The sequence below is a fragment of the Pleurodeles waltl genome, chromosome 4_1 (assembly GCF_031143425.1).
Source record: "Pleurodeles waltl isolate 20211129_DDA chromosome 4_1, aPleWal1.hap1.20221129, whole genome shotgun sequence".
NCBI classification, from domain to species: Eukaryota; Metazoa; Chordata; class Amphibia; order Caudata; family Salamandridae; genus Pleurodeles; species Pleurodeles waltl.
In genome coordinates, this window is record NC_090442.1 from 1,004,995,207 (window position 1) to 1,005,017,856 (window position 22,650).

Consider the following 22,650-nt stretch of genomic DNA (forward strand, 5'->3'; position numbering starts at 1 on the left):
TTAATTGGCTCAGTTTGATTATGCGAGTGGCCTTTATTTTGTGGATCCAAATAAATCACTGATAAGCTTCAGTGGATTGAAAATTGTGTTCGAAGATCAGTGTTCAACTTGAGAAAATTCTTGGTCTCCTCACTTAACCAGTTGTCACTGGATTCTTATTTACCACTCTAGTATGTCCGTGACCCCTTTTGTTACAGTACAGAACTTCTGTTCTCACAGAAAAGACTTTATTTGTAATCCCTACTTCATACTTTTAATTTGGGCACCTTTTGTACATTTCCTCACGTAATTGACACTGGGGAAGGTCAGAGTTGTGTGTCTAAGGGCAAGAGAGGCTGGGTAGTCATCTTTAGAGTAGGCTGATACCAATATAAGATTTGGATGCACACTTTTGAAAATAGGGTCATCTGGGGCCCTTTCTTTCACAAAGAATAAGATTAAGTACTGAAGGTGTAGCTAAGTACTTAAGTACTATATAGTTATTTGTTTTTTGTTATTTAATTAGTGTACTTTGATTAACATACCAAAACAATATTTACAGTTTTTGAAGCATATTGACTTCTCTATTTCATTGAATGTCACATTTTAACAGGGTTGTGTAAAGATTGATTTGACGGCCACCAATAAACAAGGCAAAACCACTTTCCATACAAATACGATCTTTATTTATCAACTTAAGATAAGTACAGAAAATGGAAACGTAAACAACATCTTTGTATGTAAATTTGGTAGAGAGCTCAAAATAGATAATGACCTTTCAAAAACCTTGTTGCGGAGAGTCCGTTCTGATGTGAGTTGTAATTCAAGTACAAAAATAGTATGTTTCTTCAATCGCCAATAATAAAACAAGTGATATGAGCAGTGAGTAGTACAAATGAGTAATTGATAAAATGCTTGAGTAAATTATAACCACTTGCACTGCTCTTGGCAGCAGAGGGCTGCCAGATAAAGGTTTCAGGAGCAAAATGGGAAAGAGTTCCAGGGAAGAAGGCAGGGCATTGAAGGTCATCACATTTTGATTATGTTGACATTTATTACACCCTCTTTCATAACAAGGACTTTTTTCTCAATGTTGAACACCACTTCCTTGACTTTGAGTATCGCCTCAAAGAGGACAAAGATATTGATAATAAACCACTTCGATCATGAACGCGGAGACACTCAACTCCTTCACGGTGACAGAATGTTGAGACATTTCATTCTCCATTCACTTTTTCAAACACTGATCCTGACAGTATTTTGATTGACAATAATGCAATGTAACAAAAAGAGGAAGGAGAAGTTGAACAGCAACCTCTGAAGCAACACCCCCTCCCCAAGTCTTCAGTGCTGCCCCCTTACTTGTTCAAACATAATAAAGATCAGTATTTTGAAGGTCTGTCTTCCTGTGCCTTTACTACATAATAACACTCAGGATAATGAAAATAAATTGATCTACTAGGTCTTGAGGCTCATGCGGAAAATGAATGGGAGGTGAGTCTGTGACATCAAATGAAGTCCCAAATGTATGTTCTTCCTGTACCCCTTCCTCTGTTCACAACCTAATGTTTTTTTCGCTGGTAGCTCTTTATTGATTTCTTACAACATATGTGATGTACAACCCGTTTTAACCCACAGTGATTCAATGTACCAATGTATCTCACTGTACAGTCTGGCATTACATGCACTCAAATCTCCAAGACTTCCTTTAAATTCTGCGTTTCAATAAAAAGGAAACCAATCATGTAACATGAGCTCGGGTAATAATATATTGCCACCATACTACACATCATATGACGTCTTATCCTCTGTATCCGGTACACAGAGTTAAAGAAAGGGGACATACAAGGAGTGTTAGAGCGTTCTGCTCTTTAAGGATTGCTTTATCATCCAGCCCTCTAATGCACAGGGGTCGGGTATCAGATTTTGTCTCCAGACATTCTAAGCGTACATCCCACTACGTATAACGCTACCCTGAGCTGCCCATGATCATGGGATTGGAAAGAGCATAAGCCTTGGTGTACTCCCATTTCCACAAATGAGTGGCAGTGCAGAGGCAGTCTTTCAAATGCATCTTTGACCTAGCACAAGGGCCAGGACTAGGAATTTTTACACAAATTCAGTTTTTTTTCTTCTTCCAGGCATCCAGCCCAGGAGGCATGTGCCAGTCTACCTCGGAATGAGCCTCGCAGTCATGTCACTCCATCACTTGTACCAATGCATTATAGGCTACGAATTGGCAAGGGCTTTTCTCATAAGTTTCCCCTAGATTGTCAAATATCCTCAGCCCGCACCCCCTTCAAATACACCCAGATCCCCCTTTCTAACAATGAGCAAATGTCTTGTGTCACCATCAGTGGACTACAATTATGCAGGGCCCAGAAAAGTAGTTCTGGGGCATATGGAAGTAATCCAGTTTTCACCTGCACATGTCTTCCTGCCACACTGTGCCACATTTAGGAGCACTTTCTCCCTCCACTCTGAGCAAGTATACAAGTATCAGGACCCCTTGTAAGTGTCCAGTAACATTTTAGATCTTGGGATCTGAGAATAATGCAAACAAATGCATTGGCCACTGTAACTGTGCCGCCGCGTAGTATAGTTCATAATTGGGAATACTCCAACAGGGCATATGGCTTCACAATCACCACCCTACGTCTGTTTCTGCCTTACCACCTCAAATGACGGCAGTCAAAAGAGCCTGCAACTCTTGAAAGAAGGGCTTTTTGAGTATTACCAGTAGTGACTGTAGGAGGCTGTCTCAGTTTATGGTGTACACCTATGGTGTGGCACCATATACTGAGTCCAGGCCTTTCTAAGTAATAGTTAATAGGCGTCCAAATTATCTAGGAGGAATGTAAAGCACTTGCAGTACCACAGTAGTCAGACGGTAACTCACTCACAAGAAAGAACAACACGTGTTGCAAAAATAAAGGATACTTTATTACCTCACTACTAAAAGACTAGCATTGGTATATCTCCCTTTGGAGATATCTACACACAATATATACACCAAATAATCATCAGAAATAGCATAAAAATACACAGGGCCCAATGGGAGGGCCAAACCATATACTAAAAAAGTGGAATGTGAAATAGTGACCCCAGCCAAGGTAAGTGAGGTAGTTAGTTAGGGGCAGGGGCCGGGGCAGATAGAGACACCAGAGTTAAGTACAGTAAGTGTTCCCAGCAACCCGGTGCAAGGTAGTTACTCACCCAGTTGTCCCTTAGGCTAACACAGAGAGTATTGATTGTATTTCATGGGCTTCAGGACCCTTTCCAGTGGGCCCTGTGGAAACAAGCAGACAAGAGGAACGTTGGAGAGTGCTCCCACCCCAGGATATCCCAAAAACAGAATACCTACCCCTGGGGACCCGTATGCAGATGGAAGAAGGGACTCTTTCTGAAGTCAGTAGATGCCTCAGATTGTCCAGCTGCTGTCAATGCCCGTGGACCAGGCCGGTGGAACCCAGGGATGGATTCCAGACATGGAGGACGTGAAAAGGAAAGGGACAGAGTCCAGCACCCTTGGAGGTCCCCAGGTGGTGCAGGTGGCAAAGCCCACCCTCATGAACAGTATGTTGCTGCAAGTTGGTGAAAGAAGAAGTCCAGCTGCGGGGTTCAGGAGCGGCAGAAGATCCTAGGAGTTGCCTACGAGCGGTCCCTCAATGGTCACCAGATTGCAAGAGGGTCTGTGACCAGCCAGCACTTGCAAATGCAAGCAGGAGCTGAAGAGCTGTTTGCAAAATTTTGGAGACCAGCAAGGTCCAGGAGACTCTACCCAGGAGGGTGAGTTAGGTCTGGCCCTCAGCTTGCAAGAAGGCCAGCAGAAGTCGCTGGAGCCCCCAGTCGTGACCCACAGGCGATGGACACAGGGAGTCACAAGGAGGACTCACCATCACAACAAAACAGAAATCCCACATTGCAGGAGCTGCAGGACAGGGGGTGATCTTTGGATGCAGAGTGCTGGAGGCAGGGGGCTTCTTGGTGCTTGAAGATCTTCTGGAGGAAGAGTCAACAAGCCTTGGCAAGTGCAACACTCGGTGCACAGGGTTTCCAGTCCAGTGGCAGGAGCAGAAGCCCACAGTCTCCCAAGCTGGTGAGAAGACAGGCAGGCGGGACCCAGTAGAGGCCACAGACTCACCACCTGTGAAGCAGAGTCTTCAGATGGCCGTGGGACATCAGTTCCCAGAGCCGGTTGACGTTGTCTTGAGGTACCTGCGGATGCAGGGGAGTGCCTCCTTTACTCCTTTGTGCTTCTTTGTGCAAACAGAGTCCTTGTGACCCTCGAGAATGCACAGCCTTGAATGTTGCAGAATTCTTGCAGGATCCGAAGCAACAATGTTGCAATGTGAGCCTTCCCACCAGAAGCAGACATGTTTTGATTCCAAAGCAGACCAGCAGCAGTTCCAGAGGCCAGGAGCAGAAGATGTCTTGCAGAGCGTTCCTCAGAGAGTCTTGCCCAATGAATCTGAGGACCCCTGCACAGGGGAGCCCTTAAGTAACCCTAAAAGGGTGTTGGCCACTCGCTGTAGTGACCCACCTATCAGAGGGGGTAAGGATGTCATCTACCAGGCCTAACCAGTCAGATGCTCCCAGGGGCCTTGGTACATCTTATTTTCAAGATGGCAGATTCAAGTGGCCACATGGCAGAGCTCTCTGCGCCTTCCTAGGGGAGGAACTGGACGGAGGTTGGTCACTCCCATCCTTTGTGTAGTTTTGCACGAGAGCAGGAACCTGGGGTTCCCAAACTTGTGCATACCAGATTATGCAAGGAGGGCACCAATGTGCCCTTCAAAGCAGACTGGCTCTCAGAGGCCACCCCACCCCAGCCCTTAGACACCTAATACACAGGAGGAGGTGGTCACACCTCTCTCTTGCATGAAATCGTTTGTTCTTCCTCTCCGGCCTGAGCCAGGCACACCAGTAGGAGGGCAGAACAGTTTCTGGAGTCAGCAGCAGCGTGGACTGGCAGCTAGGCCCCATAAGGTTGCACAGGCAGAACTGGGGGAATCCTCTAAGGAACCCCCAGAGTACATGGTATCATGCAACTAACACTGGAGTCGGTGTAGTTGCATCATTCCAACATGTTTGATACTAAACATGCCTAGGTTCAGAGAAGCCATTATGTAGTTGAACCACTTGTGTTGAGCAGTGTCCACTACATACCTTAAGATGGCTTCCCCATACTTACTAAGTCCAGGAAATGCCCTGGGGTCTGTAGGGGCACCCTGCTCATGCAGGGGTACCCTCACATTTAGGGAGATGCACCCTGGTTTTGTGCTGAAGGGCCTACCGGGAGGGGGGTGACTTATAGTGTCTAAGTGCAGTGACCAGGTTTGGTGGTGAAAGGAGCATGCACCCTTTCACACAAGCCGCAATGGGTGGCCTGCAGACACAGAAACAGACCCATATTTATACTTTCTGACGCAAACCAGCGCCGACGCTGGTTTGCGTCGAAACATTTACCACCGGCTAACACCATTCCAATGCGCCAGGCAGGTGCCTTATTTATGGATTGACATTAGCCGGGGCTGCGGGCTGGTTAGAGTTTTAAAAAATGACTCTAACCGGGCAGCGCAGGCGTAGGGAAGAATGGGGGTTGGGCGTCAAAAAATGGTGCAAGTCAGGTTAGAGTAAAAAATCATGGCTCTAACCGGACTTGTGTTATTTTTTGATGCACAACCCCCATTGAAATTACTCCTGTCTTAGGAAAGACAGGAGTCATGCTCCCCTGCCCAATGGCCCCTGGGCATGGTCATTGGGCACAGTGGCATGTAGGGGGGGCCCAAGTTAGGCCCCCCTATGCCACTTAATTTTTTTTTTAAAAATGACTGACCTCAACTTACCTGTACTTACCTGGGATGGGTCCCCCCCACCCAAGGGTGTCCTCCAGGGGTAGGTGAGGGTGGCAGGGGGAGTCCCTGGGGGCATTGAAGGGCACCTGTGGACTGCTTCCATGGTCAGAGACCGTGGAAATTAGCCCACCGGTCCCTTAACGCCTGCCCTCACCCAGGCGTTAAAAAACGTCGCAAATCAGGCTGTGCATCATTTTTTAAAGCCCGCCCCCTCCTATGCGTCAAAATGACGCAGGTGTATAGTAAGGCGCACAGGCCTTAAACTCATTTTTTGGAGGGGAACGCTTACCTTGCATGTCATTACCGCAAGGCAGTTTCCCGCATCCAGAAAATTACTCACACTGCTGAATTTTGACATTCGCTGGGTTGGGCGTCAAAGTATAAATATGGTGTTAGTTTTGCGCCAAATTTGTGTCAGAAACGTTTGAGACAAAATTGGCACAAACAGAGTATAAATATGCCTCACAGTTTGCATGGACTCCAATGGGTGGCACGATATATGCTTTAGCCCATGGGAAACCCTTGGTGCACCAATGCCCTGGGTACTTAAGTACCATATACTAGGGACTTACATGGGTGCACCAGTATGCCAATTCTGGGAGTAAATTTTTTACCAGCAACCAAATGTAGGGGCAAGAGCACTGGCATTGGGATCCTGATTAGCAAGATCCCAGTGAACTACAGTGTGCACTCACTGACACCAGGCAAAAAAATGGGGGGGGGGGTACTAGAACCAGAACCTACAGTTACTTCAGAGATGAGAAAAAACATCCGTGCCTAGGCAGTATCACCATTTTGGAGACCCCCCAAGAGATGTGATTGCTTTCCCTAAGTTTCCGTTTATTAAGTCTGTCTCTCTGTGGTATACATTTCCGCCAAGATATCCAAAGGTGCTCAAAGCCAAGTGTAGTCCCATGGGGGGAGAAGCCTATGCACGTCTGGTCAGTAGGAGTAAGCATGACTTTTCTTGGTTAACTTTCAGCCCATGCACTTTACCAATGTCTAATAATGGCATTAAGTAAGCCAGAGTGTTGGTATTATCGGACAACCTTGAAGATATATTAGCACGTCATCTGCTTATAACGAGACAATGTGACAATCATTCTTGACTTGTATCCCCCATTAGGATCTTGCGCTGTTGAATGCATGCCAGTGGTTTGATTGCTGTGCAAACATAATAGATAACAGAGGGAAACCCTGCCTAGTTTCCCTGTATATCTACACTGCTCATGAAATCACCCTATTGGTGAATGTCCTTGCCACTGGCTAGGTATATACCACCTGCAACCATCGTAATGAATTGCAGGCCCATGCCTGAGCAATCTAGTATTTCCAACGGGAATGGCCAACTCAGTGTATCAAAAGCTTTTACTGTGTCTAGTGAGGCCACCCAGTGTTCAGCTCCTTGATGCCCTGTCCAATCCATAACCCTAAATAGGCGTTGCAGATTGAGGAGTGTGTACCTTCCAGGAATAAACCCGGTTTGATCACAACAGATTATAGTTTGGGCTATTAGTGTCAACCGGTTGGCCAGCACCTTCCCAGGATTTTATAATCTAGGTTCAGTAGTGAGAGTGGGCAATAAAGGCTCACTAGAAAGGGGTCTCAGCTGGCTTTCGGAAGGACCACAATCAGTACCTCTGTCAAGAACATGAGCGGGTACCCCAATTTGTTTGCTACCTCGTGTACCTTTAGAAGTTGAGGAGTCAAGCTGGCTAGCTATGTTGCACATAATTCCACTGGGAAACCAACCAGACCTAGGGTTTTGCTTCTGGCAGTCTGAAATATATCTATCTTTATCCCCTGTAACTGAATACATTTGTCTAGTTCTGTGCGTTGGAGCACATTGATGGAGGATGGTGGAATTCCATTCAAATATCAGAAAACATCAACCCCTCCTGAATAAGGGGTCAAGGCATACAGATTTTTGTAGTATTCCCTAAGCTTCACATTAATACCTGCTTGCAAATTTACACGCAAGTCCATACAGTCGTGGATGGTGACTATTGGGGTTTCTCGGGTTCTCCAATCGTAAGATCCAGGCTAGCATTAGTCCTGCCTTGTCTCCTTCAGAATGTTGTTGAGCCACATATTCTCTGTACTCTACCCTACCCAATCTGTCTAGTAATGCCCTGTGTTTTACCTCAGCTTGAGCCAATACTTGTGTAACTTGATTATTTCCGAGCAATTTAATCTCCCAACATTCTAATGGTCTTCAAATTATGTCTCCTTTGCATGCAGAACCTGTTTTACACTATACGTCATTTTTATACATAAGTCGCACAACACCATCTTAAACACATTTCATTCTATGGTCGTGTAGGAGACTGTCCCTCGCATTCTCCACAAAGTAATGATCTACGTATTTCCAAGCAGTAGTTCTGAACAGTGGGTCCAAGTAGGTATGGCTGGGAAAGTTCTGCCTCTTCTGAGTGTGAGCCTAAGAGGGTTGTGGTCAGACAGTGTGCACACCAAACGTTCTGTATCAATCATCCTTGTAGAAACCTCAACATGATAGTAAAACAGATCTATCCGAGTGTGTAGAGCATGTAGCCTCAAGTAGAAGGATTATTCTGTGTTGCTTGAATGCAATGCTCTCCAGGTATCAGTCCCCATGAGGTCCCTTGCCCATTGTGTTAAGTGGCCTGAGGCATAAGTGAGTGGGTCCCCAAACTCAAAGCCGTTGAGCAATCTATGTTTAAGTCTGAGACACAATTGAAGTCGCTTCGCCATACACAAGGCACATGTGTGTTGTCAAGTGAGGACGGGAAGAGAGTAGTCAGGAACGGGGCAATATTTGCATTCAGGATGTATATTGACACTAAGGATATTGGTTTGCCATCCAACAGCCCTCTCTACTACACATCTACCCTCTGAATCCACCTTAATGTGTTTTTAGCACAAATGGAGTCCCACGTGCCACCCAGGTGACAGCTCCCTGGCATAGATCAAGTAAGTGGTTCTGACCACTATGCCACTCCTTTTTTTACTCAGCTTGACCAACTCCTGGGCTGTCATGTGTGTCTCCTGCAGGAGTGCAAACTGTACATGGCAGTGCCGCAAGTAACCTTTTCACAGGTGTAGCCAGTACTTTTTCCAGGTAAGAATGTTGTACCTGGGTTGAAGATCTTTATCATGTCTAGCCTCCTGCCACTTACATAACCATTCCCTTCACAAAGTACAGTATTGTTGCAAGAAAATTCAATATCCATCAAACTTCCAACTCCTGCTTCCTGGTCGGGGTTTTTGGAGCAGCCATGCCAAAATACCAGCACAGTAAACATGTGCCAACTATGTGTCCCTGTTACTATATACAGAGGAACCATAAACTGAGAGGAAATGAGGACTGGCTCACGCAAGGGACTCCCCCCAGTTCTGAGGAAACTAATTCCCCCCTCACAATGTGGCAGCACATCATGCAATATTCAATCACTCATTACGGTTCAAAATGATATAATCAGAATCCATTCAGATAAAATATGTCCATAGTCATTGGGATGACAGCAGGACCCTGTATCAGTTCCAGTTCGACATCAGTGAGGTTCTAACTTATGCGATCACTGCGCAGATCTGATTCCATCATTGGCAGCTTGTTTGTGGATTGGCTGTTTGACTCCAGCTCCTCCACGATAATATTGCCCTTTTCCTGGCATCCTGCTAATTGAATGGTCCGCCTAAATGTTTGTTTGTGGTAAGTTGCCTGTTCTTGCGCAGCTGCCAGCCATCACCTTTTTGGTCCGCAACATCTGTTTTGACTTTGGACTCCAGCGAGGCCGAAGCCTCTGCTGGCATTACAAAAAGTATCTGGGAACATTAAGGAGTAGCACAGGCCCTTTTGGCATAGCCACTTTTTAATTTTCATTGATAATTCCCTGCGCCTTTGCACCTCCGTGGAGTAGCCTGGAGACAAGTTCACTGTTCTGTCGTCCACCATCCAGGGGTCCTCACTTCAAGCGACATGTAGGATGTGGTCTGTCACTGTAGTTGAAAAGCCGCGGCACTACCGGCCCTGAGGTCACCTCCAGAAGGGGTATCCTAGACGGAACCATGTGAGCTCACTCCACAGAGAAAAAAAGTAATCTTTTTACCAACCAGCACCTTGTCGACAAGCCACTGTTCAAGAAACAGCTCCATGTTGTGGCCCACAGCCCACCCCAGTAGTCTTATTATGCACAAATTATTTCTGCATGAACGGCCTCTGCGTCATCCTCTTTCAACTTGACAAACCTCAACTCTTCCAGTAACTCTGGCAGTTGAAGTTGCATGTCTTTCACTGATGGACACATCTTTGCCATTGTGGGCTAATTTGTTACCACTCTTACAGTGGTGTTTTGAGGGTCTGAGTGAGCAGTCCCATATCTGCCACCATTGTGTCAATTTTCAGCTCCAAAATGGCCTTAGTGTCCAATACTGCTTGCAGGATATCCTCAAATTTACTTAAGTATTCAAGGAGCGATTTTTTGCATGCCACCAGAGGGGTCTGGACTTTGGTCAATACTAGCATTCAAGCGTTCAGTGGCTTCAGTGGCACCAGCGGGTTTAGGACCTTGTTGGAAATGGCCCTTTCTGCAGGGTTTCCCTGTCTTTTTGGCTTATGACCTCCTGTTTTTGATCCTGTGCTGAATTTAGTTTTTGGTGACTTTTTTAGGACTCTGGGCACTTTGCCCAATGCTGACCAGTGTTAAAGGGCAAGTGCTCTATGTCTAAATGGTAATGGTGATTGGTTTATCCATGAATGGCATATTTGGTTTACTGGTAAACCATGGTGCACCATGGGTGCCCAGGGTCTGTAAATCAAATACTACTGTTGGGCCTGCAGCACTGATTGTGCCACCCACAAGAGTAGCCCAGTAAACATGTCACCGACCTGCAACTGCAGTGTCTGTGTGTGCAATTTTTAGCTGCCATTTCGACCTGGAAGTTGGGCCCATTTGGTAAGCCTAAACCTTCCCTTTTACTACATGTAAGTCACCCATGAGGTAGACTCAAGGCAGTCCCACGGGCCTAGAGAAGTATATTTAAAAGATAGGACATGTACTGGTGTGTTTTACATGTCCTGATAGTGAAATACTGCTAAATTTGGTTTTCACTATTTCATATCACTATCTCTCCCATAGGTTCACATGGGTATTGCCTTGAAATATCTTTTAAGTGTAATTTCCCATTGGGAGCAGAGAGAGATGTGGAGTTAAGAGTCTCTGAACTCACAATTTAAAAATACATCTTTTGGGGAAGTTGTCTTTAAATTATACATTTGAAAATGCCATGTTTAGAATATGGGCATTTTCCTACTTAACCATTCTGTGCCTCTGCCTGTCTATGGAATACACTTCTGGGTCAGGATAACAGTTGGGCTGTTTGTGAATTTACTCTAGACAGTCACACAAAGGGAGCTGAGGTGTGCCCTGCCTATCCTGAAGGGCCTTCCCGGGCTAGAGTGGTGGGAGGAGCTGACACTTGCACCTGAATAGGGCTGTACCTGTCCTTACACAAAGCGGTCACCAACCCCCTGGAGTGTGTCTGGGGCCAGGGCAGGAAAGGCAGGGTCTTGTGCACTACAAAGACTTTCCTTTGAAGTTTGCCTACTTCAAAGGCAGAATTGAGTATAAGTATTGGGCCTCTGAGACCACAACTTCAGAACAGTTCTGGACCAAGGACATTCTGCCAGGAACAAGAGCTGGATGCTGTAGGAGGAAATGCCACTCTGCCTGTTGCTTTTTTGTGTGGGTCTGCTGCTTGCTGCTTCTGTCCTGGGAGTGAAAGGACAGGGCTTTGCTTTCTAAATCCTGCTTTCTAAGGGCTTGAACTGAGCTGGTCTCCTGTTAGAAGTTTCAGGGACATCAAAGACTTCATCTGCCAGTGCCTGGTCTCTTCTGATGAGAGTCCTGACTTGCCAAGTGGTGCCAAATCCAGTCCTAGGGCCCTTAGAAGTGGAAATTGGTGTCCTTAGGAAGAACATCCATGCATCGGATTGCCGCAGCTGAAAATCTACATTTCTCCTGGTTTGCGACAGAACAATCAGCGCAGCGCATGCCTTGCGGCTGAGGACTCAACGCAGCGCCTGCCTTGCAGTGGAAGGATATATGCAGCGCCTGTAGGACCGATGCAGCGCCTGTTCCACTACGCCTGTATCATCACAGTGCATCTGGATTTTCCTTTGCATCATCACTGGATGTCATTTTTGCATTGACCCTGCACCGCAGCAAGGAACTGAGGCTGCGTCACCGGAAACCAACGCATCCCCTCTCCTGTGGGAAGAGAACTGACACATCAACTCCCCTGCCAGTAAGGAACCGGCGCATCACCTCTCTTGTGAGGAGAGAATCAACGCATCACCTCCCCTGTCAATAATCCCTTATCCTGACTGGAGTTAGGGTACCTATTTGGACAGGGTGCAAACCACTGCCAACTAAAGACCCCATTTCTAACAGACCCCATGGTTTCACAACGACCTCACCTTCTCGCCATATACCCCAATACCCAGTGATGAATGTTCCATTGACTCACACAAAGCAGCACCAACCACCTACTGTACCACTGCTTGGAAGAGGTAACTGGATTTTAAGCTACCATATGTGACATATATGCAAAGCTACCACTGTGCACAGGTATTTATGCAACTCGGTACCCGCTTTGTGAGTGTATGCGTGTAGAGAGCAGCCAGTCTTAAGGTTCAAACTCAGTCCACAACCCCCGGCAGATCACCCTAGGTAAACACATACAGCTCAATTCACTCAGGCCACCTGTTGCTTATGGTTATTGTCCGCATCAGAAGGTCTCTTCTGATGCAGCTTGGCTGTGCTCCCCTGTGTCTGCAACTAAGCAGTGGGGAGGCAGCTCGACCAGGTCCAGTCACATTCTCTGGATACGAGGCCACACAACTCTCCTCAGTAGCCAGCCACTTCAACCTCTTCCCTGGTCCAATATTTCCCCTCCGAGATGCACAGTGCTATCCATAAGTCAGCGTCCCTGTGGCGGCCGTGTGAGGGAGGGGGGAAAAAGAGGGAGGCAGGATCATTTTTAAGTCTGCAGGGACAAAGGTCAGCTTGGATGGGGCCTTCTTGCTCCATTGCCTGCAACACCAGTAAAATGGCAGCCCTCTGAGCCCCTGGTGCCCTTCAGTGCATCTCGAAGGTCCCCCCACTGGGGCAAGAGACAGGTTCTAGGCACCCCACTGGCCCACAGCTGATCACATGACAGGCCTGCCAGTCATGGGAGCCTGTGGTTACGAGCCCTTGACTAGGCCACGCCAGAGCTCTGCAGCATAAGAGGATGGCATCCTCTCACCTCTGCAGGGTGTACTCCCTTTCACTGTGGCATATCCTCACTGTGCTAGCTATAGAGGAGAGCGCTGGGCAGTCACAGGACAATGACTGTTGTGGCTTCCACCGAGAGCACATTGAAAAGCAACATATCCAGCCACCATCTTGGCCACGGCCCTTGCACAACCTAAACTTGGAATCAGATACCAAAAAGTGCAACAAAGGCCTTTGGCATTCCACTGTAAAAGATAACTAGAAAATGTATTTCCTTATGATCTTATCAAGGAGCTTGAGGATACATCTCTTAGGGCCAGATGTATCATTAACTCCAATAGCGATTACCAAATTGCGATTGTTTGCGAATCGCAACTAAATAATCGTTATTGGAATATATGAAACTCCGGGAGTTTCATATAGCGATTCGCAAGGGCTCGCAAATGGACCTACCTCATTAATATTCATGAGGTAGGTCACAATTTGCGCCCTATAGCGAATGGCTACAATCAATGGGATGGTGGCCTGCTGGGCTCAGCAGACCACCATGTCTGTGATTGCTTTTAAATAAAGCAATCTTTTTTTTTTTTTTAATGCAGCCTGTTTTCCTTAAAGGAAAATGGGATGCGTTTAAAAAAGAAAAATGAAACGTGGGACCACTGCCTGCTCTTAAAAAATGTTTTTGCATGCATTCACAAAATTTGAAATTGGTGGTAACTGCAATTGTTTTGTGACTGCAGTCACTGTCACAAAACAATCATACATACCTCTGCGATTCGGTATTAGGAAGGGACGCCTTTTACACACCCCTTCCTAATAACGAATCGGTATGTAGTCGCAAATCCAATTTGCGATTTGTTAACAAGTTACGGAATTGCAAATTGGACTTGATACATACCAAAATGCATTTTTGCGACCGTTGGGCCGTTGGCGATCACAAAAATGTTTGATACATCTGGCCCTTAGTGTCCATTTTCATTAGCATTTATTGGCAGCTAGATACAGGATACAAAATCCTCCTTTTCTTCACTTGCCTTTGGCAGGAGCCTGATGGGGAAATATGAGGTTCCAGAATATGCCCCGCTTATGTTTGAGAGGCAAAGCCAAAATGGAACTCAGTTGTGGTTCTGTAGCGAGAAGAAAGCTGACTGACACATCTTTTATCCAACGAAATAAGGAAAGAAATAAAAAGATTTGGTCAACTGCATCATTGACTGTTGAAACAAACAGGTTTTGTCAACTTGTTTCCTGAGGCAAAGGTGAATTGTGGCAGAAAATGAAGCCACCATATTTGACTGGATTAGGCCCCTTAACCGGGTATCCCTGTGTTGCAAAGGAGATCTGGGTACACTTTTATTTGTCTCATTCGTGATCCACAAAGGGAATTATTTACTTATAGTTTAATTTCTTTGATTTGTAAGGGTACCTTATGGCATAATCATTAGCACTGCCCTCCAGAAGATGTATGGTTTAATGCTCTCAACAACACTCAAGTTCTACAAGCAACCTGATTAGTCCCCCTCCCCAAAATTCCAGGGCAGTGGGAGTGTTGGGGTGGGAGAGGGGAGGCAGAGAACACTGGCCACTGACCCTGACCCCATCACCCAGCCACCTTCAGCAGTGGCATGCCATATATTGTTTACAACTGCCCGTAGATTATTTTAAACAGGAATAGGGGAGGGAAGGGTGGTATTTTGTTAACGTTTTTTGGGGGGGCTTAGTACTTATAGACCTCCTGTGATATCCAACGGGCCCCACTGGCCATTGGATGTAGGTGGGTGTACGTGTAGCAAAAACCTAGTAGAATAAAGTTAAACCTAAAAAAAAATGGGTAATTGGCATTCGTCCTTATCTATTACCTTATTTAGACAGTAGCTTTACATCATAAGTAGTGTTCTGGAACCCCCACTGGTGCCTTGAGTTGTAAATTATATGTGGGCAACTACTAGGGATTGTCGGAGCGTGGTGCTGCTTGGCATAGTCTTATAATGTAAGGACTGTGAAGAGAAAGAGAAACAAGGTTGTAATTCTCAGATTACTTGCCAGTAATTTTCATTACACTGAGTCTTACTCTTAGGCATCGCAGTCATTGGTTAGCCTGTGCAGCCTTTCTTCAACCAATGTGGTATTGCTAGGGTATTACAAACAGGACTACTGGATGAGGGGAGCAAGTATTTATGTGCTTCTGGCAGTGGAGTAGGGCTAAGAATGTTACATTTGAACTGCTAGCTTAGTTGTCTATATCCCTGATACTACTAATCATTGTAATGTAAGGACAGTGACGAGGAAGAGTAGGAACCAGTTTAGTGAAGATTAAAGATCACCGAGCAATATGCCCTTTCAACCCCACCCCTGTTGTTACTTGGTATATTCTACCAAATGGGTGCCGCAAATGATGGGCCATTGTAAAGTTCAAACACTGGTACCAGCCTGTGCATCTTTTCCAGTTTTTAAACCAGTTTTCGAAAACTTTTTCAGCAAAAACGTGTTAGCCCGGTATTCTATATTAACTTTTTCTAAAGTCTAGGTATGATTCAGGATGTGCTTAGTGGACGTTGTGTGTTTTAGTAACTAATGTGTTGGTCACTCGTCTTCATGTGTCTGCCTTTGCTTTTTCTTACTGGTCATCTTATTTGTAGTGTGTATTTTATAAAAGAGTTCTTCCAGTAGAATTACATATAGTTGACATGCAGTAATTACCCAAACAAAATGTGTTCTACCACTAAACCAATGCAAATTGCATTTGCAACGTAGAGCTAAAGTTACTACAACACTCAGTGATTTGGAAAGAAAATGGGCATGCAAGGGAAGCTCCTATATATTTGTAATAGATCCTGGTGTCATTCGGAAAACTTCCCAGATCTTTTTATGACAGATGTAGGACAGGATTTCACCTTAACAGTTCACAGCATGTCCTGCATACAACTTGGCACTTCTGAATAAGATCATGTACATGGACAAAAATAAATCCAGTACAGTGGTTTTGTTTGTCAAGGCCTCAAAGAGATTTGCTCTCACTTTGAGGTGCTGCAAGCCGCCCACCAATGCACTCCAATGGTAGTTGGCTCATGTGGCAGATCGAGTTCCTCACGCCTTGGTCGCTAAGAGGGAGCATCCTTTCCCCAATCTCTGCCTTCCTTAATCAGTGTTGCCAGGATTTCATCCTCACAGGAGAAAGTGATGTTTGCAAGTCTCCCTAATCCCCCTTCTCCCCCCCCCATGTCTTTGAGCCAGCTTGGACTCGCACACAGTTATCATAAAGGAGTAGAGAATTTGGTTTCCTGCCCTATTATGTTCTGCCCCAACTGCTTATATGCAGGGTGTCTATATTTCTGGACTTAGAGTGCCCCCTCTCGTTCCAGCTTGCTCCCTCATTGGTTCCAATTATCTCCTTCTGCCTACTCCTACACTGGTGTTTATTTATGGAAAGTGGTGCACTTTCCCTGCGCCCCTTAGCACCCCCGTACTGTCACCATGTGTACTCCGTATTTTTAAAAAACGGCGCACCATGGCGCAGGGTAGGGGGCAATAGCGTAATTTCTCATGATGCTATTGATGTACTCTGCAGTAGTGTAAAAATATTGGCGCTACTCCTGCAGAGTACATAGGGCCCCATTCTAAAGAATAGAAGCCCCCTTTTAATGCCTGCTATCATACATTATGCCTGGCGCAGGCATAATGTAGCCCAAAGGGTTACAGAGTGGTGCAATGCATGCATTGCACCACTCTGTAAATACAGCGCAGGGATTTCGGCCTCGTTGGGCCACGTAAAAAATAATGACGTTAATGTGGCGCAAGGTGGCGCTAGGGCATTATAAATATGCCCCTAAATGTCTATAGTATCTGTAAAACCTGTCCTCTAACATGAACACTAATCCCATTGATTTCGTAAAGGAAAATGAAACTGCCAAAAATATGACCTCTGCCTTTTCCAAGGCAGCACAAACATGGTTTTGGCAGACTGCAAACTTTAAATGTGGCAGTATATGCAGAGATTAAGTGATCAATCCCTCTACTTCTCTTAGACAGAATTTGTAGGCAGAGTGACAGACGACAAGACAGCAGCCATATTTTTGTTCAGATCTGCCTTTGATCACATGGACACAACCAACAGTGTGTTGTCCTTTGTAGTGATTGTGGTATCTCAGGTAGGAGACCCAGGAGAAGTCTGTGAACTTGCTTTTCCATAGTAAGTTCCTCCACACTACTGTTATGAATGTGACAGCAATGCTGACATCAAAATCCCTTGTCAACATATCAGCCAAGGCTTCCTAGGGATGGAGAGGCCCTGGAGGACATAAAAAAAGTGGGCCCTTGTCTGGATTTTTTGGCCTCACCAATCCCTCACCCTAACAGGACGGAGCACCTAATGAACAATAAAGTACTAAATCCCTTCAAGAGAGAGAAAAGAAGGCGAACAAACAAATGTATTCCGACAATCAGAGACCATGATACCCATGTTGGAGCTTTTTTTCTTCAATCCTGGAGGGAGAGAGCATGCAAGTCTGTCTTGATTTCTGTCTACGGTCTCTCAGGTGCTCAGTGTTTTTCTGCCTGATGCTGTTTCTTGCCTTCCTTACCTTGATCCATCTCCCCAGAGCTATTGCTCAAAAGTCTAGCGCTAGATTACTGGGAACCGAGTACCTGGACCCACAAAAGAGATTAGCCTGGGAAACCACACTTGCTGATAATTCAGTTGAAGAGTCTGTCTGCATCATGTCTCTGAATGATGTATATTACCAGATCCCCTTTCGGCACCCACTTATGAGGTTTTTCAGATTTGTGGATGGTGGAGTAAAAAACAGCACAATATGCTCCCTTTCAGCCTCCCTTCTGACTCTCATTTCTTCAGCCACAACTGGAGTCCTGTCTTTTTAAGGTATTTGAGTTTTCATATATACTTCAAAAAGTTTTGCCAAAACCACTTAATAGCTGCTGTTTAGGCCTCAAACTGAGTAGTCAAAATGTATCATTGGCCTTTGGCTTGTTTTCTGGGAGTGTCTTACCGGGTAACCGAACAACAGCTGACCTTCTTTGAGTTCTGGAGGACATGGAGGTAGGAGAACCACCTGAAAGGATTGTAACTGTAGTGGACAAAGATGGCATCAATCTTACCACATGTTCAACTATGGGTATTCTTTCAAAGGGTCTTAAGTCTCATGATCCTTAGCATCTCAATGGTCCTCTTATCCGACAAAGAGCTGTTGACTCAGGACTGTTGGCTTTCACATTGGAACCCAGTTACTTTCCCAGGATCCAGAGATCTCCATAAAATCAGATTATTATGAGTCTGGCTAGGGAGTCACTTTGCTCACCCTTCAGATCAGCACTCCTTTGGTCCAGTGCTGCATGTCTCTTCATGTTAGACACACTGATCCATAATATCGACTTATCCTTAGATGACCCCATTTTTGGCTTCCTGTCATGAAGCAAATTCGGTATGGCGATGGAACGTTGCATTGTTCATTTTGGCATGAAACTTTTTGAAATCATTACATTCATTGACAATGAATTGGTCACATTAGAATCATCCCCCACCCTTTCTTGGGTCACTTCATTGCAGAGGATTAGTCAGCTTCAATTGCTTTCCTCCACAGAAACCTATTCTATTTTACCCAGTGGATCTATAGATTCTTTTGATTGAACACTCTTTCTGATTTCCAAATATACCCTTCTTCCTGCATTGATTTCGAATCCTTCTTCTGTTGCAGAGAGCACTCCTCTCAAGCTTGATGTCAAAGGGGGCTCTTCGGTTCGCTCTAAATTGCACTGAGTGCTTAAAGTCAGTTGACAATACTTCCATTTCGTGTGAATCTAACCAAGGCAAACAGGTCCCTAGGACTTTCATTATGTGTTGGGAGTTCCTAATGTTGTAGGGTGAAGATTTTTTTTTTAATATGGCTTTCTTTCCCAGGCGGATTTTTGCTTATGAATTCAAAATCTTGTCTGCAGCTTTTACACTGAAGGTGATCTGTAAAACAGCCAGTTGGGACCTGCCTCACACTTTTGCTAAGAGCCTATTCAACATCACCTCTGGGTGAGGCGCTGCATATGAAATGTTGCCTCTGCAGTTTTGTGTTTGATGCCACCCTTTTCATTGAAAGGTTCAATTCTGAAGAATCTCTCCATCAGTCTGGATGAAAGGGGGTGAAACTAAGTAAGTACAAGTTACTCTGTGGAGTGACTCATATTCCTGGATCAGAGCACCCCTCCACTGTTCTCCGGTGTCTGTGACTTGAGTATGAATAAAGCAAAAACACAACAGGTCTGAGTGAGTCGGTGGGCGTGTTGGGCGGTCCTTGCTTACATATATGAACAGTGTATCTTATGCTGTGTAATAGCTCCTAGACCCCTTCCCATACTGACACAAGGTTTGATCACATGAACAGTGTATCTTATGCTGTGTAATAGCTCCTAGACCCCTTCCCATACTGACACAAGGTTTGATCATATGAACAGTGTATCTTATGTGGTGTAATAGCTCCTAGACCCCTTCCCATACTGACACAAGGTTTGATCAGGGTGGATGACAGGGTCATAGAATAAGGGACACAGGCATCATCGCTAGGGGGAAGAACTTCTCTATTGGCACAAGGAAGTCTGAGCCTATGCGACAGGGAGCCTGCTGGCGTGGCACAGCGAGTCCAGCGTAATTGGAGTTCTGATGGTAAATTATGTTTCAAGAGCACTCTGCTCATCTCTGCTTCATGGTATCTTATAATTGGTATATGCGTACTAGAGATATAAAACTGGTTCACAATTGTTTGTGTTTTTTTCTAGGAAGGACAAGATAAAGAAAGCGAGTGCAACGTTCAAATGACACCAACTCACCATTGCAAAACGCACAATTGTAATTCCTTTTTCGTGTTTAATTCATTTTAGGAGGAATGTCCTTCGTATGCACAGTTAATGTTGAGCGATTGCGCACGCGCACATTTATATCGTTGAAAGTGTATTAAACATGAGCCCTGTACAGGTGTGTGAATGTTCGTGAGTTGTGGTCCATATGTCGCATCTGGGACACTCGTAGCTGCTTTACTGCTTCTCTGCTTAAAACGGGAAAAAACGACACCGTGAAGAGGAGAAAGGCAACCCCTGAGAACTGCGTAGCAGACACAGCACAGCGGCACTTGGATTGCACAGTGGAGCACCGTGAAGCAAGATCACCCTCTGTTCACAGTACATAATGTTTATAATATCCTCGTATATACCATTAACCAACCTTAACATTAAATACAGCAATGCAAGTCCACTTTAGTTTGCACTAGATCACTTTTGAAGTCCACAAGAATGTAAAGGTAATATAGAAATTGTTTTAATTAAATATTACAAGCAACAAAACATTGCTTGATGTTTCATTTTTCATTATTTTATACAATCCTATTAAGCCATGAGTTTTCTTATTCTAAAAATGGTTTCAGAGGTAAGTCATGCTCAGTGTCAGCGCCGCAGCTGCAAAGGGCTTTACCGGTTGCTAAAGGACTTCCACCCGAGTCATAGGCTGTGGATGGCTGCCTGTAACTCTACTGAAGAGAGTAAGGCCCATATTTATACTGTTTTAGCGCCGCATTTGCGTCATTTTTTAACGCAAAAGCGGCGCAAACGTACAAAATGCAATTATATTTTGTACGTTTGTGTCGCTTTTGGGTCAAGAAAGGACGCAAATGTGGCGCTAAAAATACTGATAGCTGGAAGGCACTGGGCGACAAGTGTCGTCACGCTGCCAGCACCAGAGCTGCGAAACTTCAGTGACGGAACTGAGCCAGTTAAGAGGAAGAAAGTGTTCCCCTGCCACTTTCAGGCCTCTGTCCTTTTGTCATCCTTCCCAGCTGCCGTCTCTGACTCGAACAGACTCAGCCTTACCAGTTCCACCCCGTAGAACACGCCAGAGCCATGCAGGTGAGAGGAAGGAAAACACCATGGCACCTCAAGCAACATCAGTCCATTCAGGTACGCCCTGCCCCAACCGAAGTCAGCGTGGGCTGTGGCTTGGTAGCGCCACAACGCAGCCCAGTGCAGGTCACAGTAGGGCGGCACTACTAAGAAGGCAGGAGCCGCACGTGGAAAGTTTAGCCCATACTACGTGCCAAGAACCAGGATCTGGGTCTTCAAGAAGATTCAGTGGACAATTATAACTGGTAAATGTAAAACAAAGCTCTTTGCAACATGACATGGACTAGTTCTAGAGAATTTTGCAGGAGAAGCGATCTGCAAAGAAGCCCCAACGCTGTGTATGTTCATTGATTGTTTTGATTTAGCCCACAGTAATGTCAATATAATTGAAAGTAGCAGTAAAGTAATTGATAAATAAATAAAACACTTCACTACCAGGTTTCAATTGTATTGCTACTACTGTGGACTAAATAAGGAAGGTGGGTCGTTCAGACGTTTCTGCCATTGAGCCTGCAGGTACCGTTTTATCCAATAGAGGACTGCGGAATGGATTTCTCTGTCTGGTATTTTAGGGCCAATAAATGGTGGCCTACAGTTTGAAATGGTGTATTACTACAACTCAATTAGAATCCACAGTGTTCTCGAGTCTGCCTCTGTCCGTCTGAGAAGAATCTGATTCGAATAATGAAGATCGAGATCTACAAAAAGCTGCCTTTTCAGCAGGTCCACCTAGGAACGGACAATTGGATCTTGGTATGCAGTTTGTCTTGTTACATTGGCAAAGCCCTTTCATCTTTCGAATGGGTTTAATGTAAGACATTTTTAGGTCCGTTTCAAATCCCTCTTTTGATATTGATGAGATGATGATATGTTTTCAGGGCAATGATATACTGCAGCTCCCAAGTGTATTTTATGCCGTTTGACATACATGCTAGGTTATGGATTTCAGAGATTATTTTAATGAGGTCTTTAGTTGGACATGTAGCATCTGAAGTGTGAGAGTAGAGAGATATTCCTATCATACTTGGCAGATGATTTGTATATTCGGACCTGCCGGTGCAGATTTTTGTCACTTATATTGCATATTTTCTGTCCTTTTTTCCATGGCTTCGGGTGTAAATTGTACGTCCAAGTTAACCATTCAAGGCTTCCTATGATAAGAAAAACAAAAGGTTGTTTTGAGGAGAATCATTATGTCAAAAGCCACTTTTAGACATTTGTGAAATTTAAAAGTGCTTTATGGACATTGTTTGGTCCATAGGGAGACTAACAGGGAACTTTCCATGATGGGATTTTAGTCAAAATTCTTCCAGTATATAGTTGTTGAACTTACATTAGGACTTGGGACAAGTGTTGCCACGCAGATGTTGTGATTGAAATTGATGACATGGAGATTGCTCCAGAAAGCAGGTTGTTTCCTTTGTCTTAGGCTAGTTCTCTTGAGGTGACGACATCATTAAGTGTTGCAGGCTGATTGAGTGAACCCAGGGACTAGCTGATGGAAGTCACTTACATCAGGTTAGTGGGGAGACACAGGCCCATATTTATACTTTTTTAGCACTGCATTTGCGTCATTTTTTGACGCAAAGGCAGAGCAAACTTGCAAAATACAATTGTTTTTTGCAAGTTTACGCCATTTTTGCGTAAAAAAGCGGCACAAATGC

General features: G+C 45.0%; 1 protein-coding gene across 1 annotated transcript in view; it reads left to right on the forward strand.

Annotated features, from left to right (window-relative positions):
• EFCAB10 (EF-hand calcium binding domain 10) overlaps positions 1-20,428 on the forward strand; it is a 75,589-nt gene extending 55,161 nt beyond the window's left edge. The window contains exon 4 of the mRNA XM_069230107.1: positions 19,874-20,428. Within this exon, the coding sequence (XP_069086208.1) occupies positions 19,874-19,913 (40 nt within the window). The 3' untranslated portion in view covers positions 19,914-20,428. The remainder of the gene's footprint in view (positions 1-19,873) is intronic.
• Positions 20,429-22,650: the final 2,222 nt, after the last annotated feature.